This window comes from Calidris pugnax, unplaced genomic scaffold (genome assembly GCF_001431845.1).
Source record: "Calidris pugnax isolate Ruff unplaced genomic scaffold, ASM143184v1 scaffold1058, whole genome shotgun sequence".
Lineage (NCBI taxonomy): Eukaryota > Metazoa > Chordata > Aves > Charadriiformes > Scolopacidae > Calidris > Calidris pugnax.
Genome location: NW_015092337.1, coordinates 33,134 through 39,897, shown reverse-complemented (window position 1 = coordinate 39,897; position 6,764 = coordinate 33,134). Strand labels below are relative to the sequence as shown.

The window sequence follows — 6,764 nt, the reverse complement described above, 5'->3', positions numbered from 1 at the left end:
CAGTAACCTGATTAGGTTTTTTTTTTTTTCATCTGTCTGGAGCTGTACCCCAGGCGAAGGTCACCGCTCAGTCCCGTTTCCAAGGGCTGCTGGTGGCAGGAGAGGGAAATCTTGCAGTGCTGAGGGACATGGTGTAGGGGAGGACTTTGTAGAGTAGGGGAGATGGTTGGACTCGATGATCCCAAGGGTCTCTTCCAACCTAGACCATTCTATGATTCTATGATCTTCTCCATGGGGGAGCGGTTTCGCCGCGTGCAGGAACGCGGATCCCATTTCCGCGTCAGTAGCAGCTTAATATTCCCCTTGTTGGAATGTCTTCTGTAAATACTCACCTGTGATTTCTCCTTGGCTGCCTCCAGAGGCTGTGGTTTGTGAGCAAGAACCTGACCCCAGCTTTGCCAACCCCTTTCCTTTGCCCCTCGCAGGAGGCCCACGCGATGCAGCCCCGTGTCCTCGGTGGGGAACAGTGCTCTGCTCTGTCCCCACGGGGGGCTGATGTTCACCTACGCTTCCATGACCAAAGAAGATTCCAAACTGTGAGTTTTCTTCTCCTCACGGGGTGCTGGGGAACATTCCTGGGCCCTCTCTGAGCTGCGGCCACACAAATCCTTCCCCTTGAATAAAGCTCACACGTTCTCTCAGGCCCACCTAAACCTTCAGGCGAGGCAAGATCTAAATTGTCAAAGGATGCTGGATCAGAAAAAAAAAATAAGTTTACTTCAGCTTGGCTGGTTTTTAACAATAAACTCCCCTGAATTTGACCGGGGCGTAGAAACATCCGGCTTCCTTAGGATTGGCTTTGCCTGAGCCTTGTCCCCGCGGCGCTGGACGCTGGGCTGGAGCTCATGCTCTGTAACGATCTAAATTGTCAAAGGATGCTGGATCAGAAAAAAAAAAAAAGAAAGTTTACTTCAGCTTGGTAACTGTGAGTTTTCTTCTCCTCACGGGGTGCTGGGGAACATTCCTGGGCCCTCTCTGAGCTGCGGCCACACAAATCCTTCCCCTTGAATAAAGCTCCCACGTTCTCTCAGGCCCACCTAAACCTTCAGGCGAGGCAAGATCTAAATTGTCAAAGGATGCTGGATCAGAAAAAAAAAAAAAGAAAGTTTACTTCAGCTTGGTTGGTTTTTAACAATAAACTCCCCTGAATTTGACCGGGGCGTAGAAACATCCGGCTTCCTTAGGATTGGCTTTCCCTGAGCCTTGTCCCCGTGGCGCTGGACGCTGGGCTGGAGCTCATGCTCTGTAATGTTGCTTCTGCAACCATGCAGAACTAAAAGTAGCAGATCTTCCCTTCCTTCTGCTCCTCCTCCATCCTCCCTCCAGCACCACCGGAGCACAACAGCCTCACTAATAACACGCTGCCGTTATCTTGGGCGTACAGACCCTCCCGTGGAGCTGGAGTTACCCACTGATTTCTGCAGCTTGGCTTTCATTAACAGCCTAAAAAATAATAAAAAAAAGGAGGGGGGAGGCTGTTGTAGGAGCTCGGGGCTTGGCTTTTCCATGTCATAAAGCACGTTCTTGTTCCTTTGCACAGTATAGCTCTCATATGGCCCAGCGAGTGGGAGAGGATTCAAAAACTCTTTGTGGTGGATCACGTCATCAAAATCACCCGCGCGCAGGCGGCCGGGGCCGACCCCGAGAGCACACTTTACATCTCTGAGCCCCGTGAGTGACTCCGTGGCCGCTGCCTGGCCTCTGTTCTTTCACTAATTGGTGCCAGTTCCCTGGGAATTGGGGTTTTTTGGGGGGGATAAAAGGTCAGATTTAAGGGAATCCCAACCTTGCAGATGCCTGGGGTTGTAGGAGCCACTCAGGGTTAGCGATGGGAGGCTTTGGGCAGGTGTCTCCGAGGAACTGAAACAATTAAATGCATTTTTCTTTTTTTTTTTTTTTTAAATCTTTATTTTTCCCTCCCTAGAACTCTGTCCTGAGTGCAGAGAAGGGCTGTTGTGCCAACAGCAGCGGGATTTGCGTGAGTACGCCCAGGCCACCATCTACATCCACAAAGTGGTGGATAATAAAAAGGTAGGGGCTCTCTCCCTCCATCCTTGCTCCTCCGTTTCATTTAAGGGGGACTGCACCCACTCCCCAAATTACCATCCAAACACGGTGGCCAGATGGCTCTTGCAGCCTGTCGTGTCCCCGCGGGGCTGGGACCCACTGGTGGGGACGCCGGGTGGCCTGTGGTGGTGGCAGTGGTGGGCAGGGCTGCTCTTTGTGGGTAAAAATCACCCGGCTTTGGGCTCGGGGAAACTCTCACTTTGGCAAAAATAGCCCATGGGAAAACTCTGGCTGGAGCTACTCTGAAAAATTTGATCTCCTCGAGGCTTCCTTTTGCCAAACCTCAATCCTTCGCATTATCAGGTATCTTCACAGATCTTCCCGGCTTTGATTATTTTAGGCAATATTGTAACTGTTTCTGTCTTCAGAATCGTGTTATCGGGCTCTACCTGTTCTCCTCCCCCTCTGCTATTTGTCATTTCCTTTCTTGGTTGCTCGAGTGACATTTATTCCTAGATAGAAATGAGCTCTCCAGCCTCCATGCTGATGAAATAGCAGTCAACTTAAAGCTGGTTTGCAGGGTCCCCTCCGAAGCTGTCAGTTATGTCTCTGCTTTACCAGAGTCTTAAGGGCTTGGTATTGGGTCTAGAATTGGCTCTACAGGTACCCAAGAGCTGGATAAAGTCACTTTTCCTCCTTAGGGCTTGTTTGATGCTTTAAGGAGGAATCCAAGGCTCGTGGATAAGCTCAGATAAAGATGTTCCCTGCTCCTTTGCAGCACGGGGTGGGTTTTTTTTGGCCTCTCATTGATTTCCACCTCCTGCCAGTCTAAGGGGGGAGCTGGAGCCCGGGGAACTGCGGGCACTGGAGGCTGGAGGGGGTTTCTCCCTCGGCTGTGAGACATTGAGCACCATCCTGAGCCATCGGCCACGGGCTTTCAGCCTGTCTGGAGGCTGAATCTTGGCTCTGGTGCAGAGGAGGGTTGTTGTTTCTTCTCTGGTGCTTGGACCCAGGACCGTGCTCACACGTGGGGCTGGCAAAAAAAACAGGCAGCTATTCTTTGCTGAGCAGCTGGAGTCGGAGAGAGGGGGCGAGAGCTGGTCTGTGAGCTCCCTGGGCGCCATGGGAAGGAGCAGTAACACCCTCAGCGCTGCCAGAGAGGGCTGGGGACGGTGGCACTGGAAGCCCCTGCTGCCTTCCCTGCCCATTTTGATTTTGGAGAGAGTTTCCCATCCCCTGGCCCCTGCTCTTTCCCCCTCTGCCACCTCCTTTGGCTGCCAGAGGGAAGCCAGGGCCGTAGAAAATCAGCGTTAGGGCAGCACCGCTGGAATGCGGAGGGCTCTGGGGAGGCTGCGGTTGGCGCTGGATGTTTGGGGGCTGTGATTGCATCCTTAATTGCAAATACATTGAAGGAGCAGCAGGCTCTCAGGGAATCCAGGATGGAGAGATCTCCCCAGTCTCCCGGGCTCCTGCAAACCCCAGTTCCAGATGGAGCCTGGATGGGAATTCACGTCCGGCAGATCCGCGTCTCCTGCAGTGATTTACGCAGCACCCGACATCCTTTTTATTTATATGTTTGTGTAAATTATTTAGATTTCATTTACTTACAGCTTCCAGAACCCGTAAATAATGGTGCCGAGTGCCTCTGTCGGGCTGCTGCAGGGCTGGATAAGTGTTTTAATTTGCAGATAATATTCCTTTTTCCGTGTTAGGGCTTTCGTAAGGCACTTAGATGAACCGGAGGAGCAGGCAGTTAATGGGAAAGAAATCAGTGCAGGCCCCCGGAGACTTTCCCTTTGCCTGGAGAGGAGGGAAGGTCCTGAGCCGCAGGAAGCACCTGCAATTCCATAGAGCAGCTCCTTCTCCTGCACCCAGTGTCCCCCCCCATGGTCCCACACAGCTGGGGAGGGCCGGAGGAGCCGCTGCAGAGCACGTGGGGCAGATCCCAGGGTTATTCCCTGGATGGAGGTGGCATCCCGGAGGTGTCATCTGGCCTGTGTCAGGAACAGCGTGGGGAGTAGGGCCCGAGAGGTGATCGTCCCCCTGTACTGGGCACTGGTGAGGCCTCACCTTGAGTACTGTGTCCAGTTTTGGGCCCCCTACCATAAAAAAGACATTGAGGTGCTGGAGCGGGTCCAGAGAAGGGCGACAAAGATGGTGAGGGGTCTGGAGAATAAGTCTCCAGGGGAGGTTCAGGCTGGATATTAGGAAAGATTTTTTCACTGAAAGGGTTCTCAGCCCTTGGAATGGGCTGCCCAGGGAGGTGGTTGAGGCCCCATCCCTGGAGGTGTTCAAAAGACGGGTTGATGTAGTGCTGGGAGGTCTGGTTTAGTGATGATGCTCCTTGTTTGTTGTGTGGGTGTCTATTTTTGTCAGTGAGGTTGACGGTTGGACAAGATGATCTTTAAGGTCCCTTCCAACCTAGAAGATTCTGTGATTCTGTGTCTGCAGCGACGGGACGCTCGGGGTTAGTTACGGAGAATGATTTTTTATGACTTCAGGTAATGAAGGACGCTGCTCCAGAGCTGAACGTGAGCAGCTCAGAAGCTGAAGAGGAAAGGGAGGAAAACAAGCCAGAGGGGGAGCAAGACCCAGATTTTAACCAGGTAGAGATCAAAGCCGCCCCCAGGTTCCTCGGGTTTTGCATCATCCCCGAGTCAGCGTGAGGGGAGAGCCCCCCCCTCTCTGTGTCACCACTGGCATTGTCTTAAATTGTCACCTTGGTGGTTGTGCCACCCCATTGGGTTTGGAGAGATGGAATGCTGATGGTGATGGTGCATGTGGCCCATAATCTGCCCCGTGCTGGCATTTAGAGGCAGGAACTGAGGTTTCAGGGCAAATCTGGTGTCCTTGGGGTACTTGCATGTGGTCCTTTGCTTTCCAAGGGGTTTCTCAGTGCTTCCTGCCTTCCCTCACACCACTGACTTGCCCGAAACACAGCCCAGGATAAGAGGAGGGTGGGTTTTTCCCCCTGAATCCCAAACTTAGGGTCTTGATTTGTTTTTTGGGGTTTTTTTTTCTATTTTTTCCTCTTCTCCTAGGCCAACGGTGGTGCCAAGCGCCAGAAGGTCTCTCACCAGAACTACATCACTTACCAAAAACAAGGCATCAGGCGCAGCACCCGGCACCGCAAAGTCCGGGGGGAGAAAGCTCTGCTGGTTTCTGCCAACCAGACCCTGAAAGAGCTGAAAATACAGGTGAGGTGGTTTTCCCCCACTCCCACAAGGAAAACACCAAAAGGGAGGGAGCGGGTGGCTGGGAGGGGGTGAAGGGAGATCCCTGGGGGGGTGGGGAGGTGGATGGTGCTGCTGGAAGAGGGGTGTTTTTGGGTGGCTCGGCGCTGTGTCCTGTTCCCTCCGCACACAACCGGCCTGTCTCATTGTGTTGGCACAGATCATGCATGCATTTTCAGTTGCTCCCTTCGACCAGAACTTATCCATCGAGGGCAAGATCCTGAGCGACGACACGGCCACCTTGGGCAGCCTGGGGGTCATCCCCGAGTCCGTCATTTTATTAAAGGTAAGGGGGAGAGCCCGGCTCCTAAAAGTCAAAGAAAGCAAAGAATTAAACTGGGTTTTGTACAACCCGAGACGTGCCCACCCGTGGCTGCCTTACAGCCTCACTTAACGAGCTCCCTTCTTGGAGAAGCCAAATCCTCTTTCATTTTTGATTAAAGAGCATTGATTAGCTGGCGTTTGCCACTGAGCTGGGTGGGGACCAGCCCAAAACATGGTGAAATTTGGGAGTGAGGTCTCCCCTCTCGCTCCCAGACAGCATTTGGGCTTCCTGCTCCCCCCGGAGCAACCCCTTTCTGATGCTTCCTCGTTAATCCCTTGCTCCACTTAATTTTTCCAGGCTGACGAGCCCATTGCAGATTACGCAGCGATGGATGACGTTATGCAAGGTGAGGGGGGCAACACCAGGAAGGTTTTTGGGGTTTGGGGAAGGTTTTTGGGGTTTGGGGAAGGCTCCTTGCCCCCTGGGATTTTGGTGGCCAAGGGTTGGGTTGGATTTGGGTTGGAAATGCAGAAGATAAAGACTTTGAGGCTTTTAACGCTGGGCTTTTTTCTTTCCATCCCCAGTTTGTATGCCTGAAGAAGGATTTAAAGGTGAGTTCGGGGTTGTTTGGGGTTTTTTTTTTCCCTCCCCCCTTTGATTTAAGGCCACCCTGACTCTGTCCCCTCACCGTGGTTGTTTTTTCCTCCCCAGGGACTGGTTTACTTGGACACTGATGGTTTTTTCTAAAACGCCGACAACAGAGGAGAGACCAGAAGGGAAGAGGAGATTTTTGACATGGTAGGGCATTAAAAGAAACAAAAAACAAAACAAACCAAGGTGGATGCAGGACTGAACTCTTTGACTCTTCCAGAAGGCAGAAAACCCCATCTGAAATGACTGCCCCCCCCTTCTAACCCCCCCAGAATAAAAAAATAATATGCCTTATGTCAAAGCAGATTGCACTGAGGGACTTGGAGAGAAATGTTCCCCAGGTTTATATTTAATAAAGGAACAGGAAGGTTGGGAGGTTGAGCAGCAGCAGGAGGGTGTTGTGGGGGGGGGATGGAGTTTTTGGGGTGTTCCCCAACCCCGGTGTCCCCCCCCTTTGCTCCCCACAGAGGGGTTGGGATCCAGTTGGTAAAACCTGCCCAGTCTGTGCCCCCGCGGCCGCTGCTCCAGCAGGGCACGGAGGTGAAGAAATAGTCACTTGGGGAGGAGTGTCTAGCTCTTTGGAGAAAAAAAAAAAAACACCCAAAACT

At 52.4% G+C, this 6,764-nt stretch overlaps 1 protein-coding gene across 5 annotated transcripts in view; it reads left to right on the top strand.

Annotated features, from left to right (window-relative positions):
• Positions 1-6,457, top strand: part of USP48 (ubiquitin specific peptidase 48) — a 46,377-nt gene extending 39,920 nt beyond the window's left edge. For 2 of the 5 annotated variants that reach the window (XM_014962340.1, XM_014962339.1), the window contains exons 20-27: positions 1,541-1,671; positions 1,925-2,031; positions 4,509-4,613; positions 5,049-5,204; positions 5,401-5,526; positions 5,863-5,911; positions 6,090-6,116; positions 6,217-6,457. In XM_014962340.1, coding sequence (XP_014817826.1) covers positions 1,541-1,671; positions 1,925-2,031; positions 4,509-4,613; positions 5,049-5,204; positions 5,401-5,526; positions 5,863-5,911; positions 6,090-6,116; positions 6,217-6,239 — 724 coding nt within the window. In that variant the 3' untranslated portion in view covers positions 6,240-6,457. Of the gene's footprint in view, positions 1-1,540; positions 1,672-1,924; positions 2,032-4,508; positions 4,614-5,048; positions 5,205-5,400; positions 5,527-5,862; positions 5,912-6,089; positions 6,117-6,216 lie in introns of those variants that run through there. The other 3 variants (XM_014962341.1, XR_001414135.1, XR_001414136.1) reach the window with 3 other exon arrangements.
• Positions 6,458-6,764: the final 307 nt, after the last annotated feature.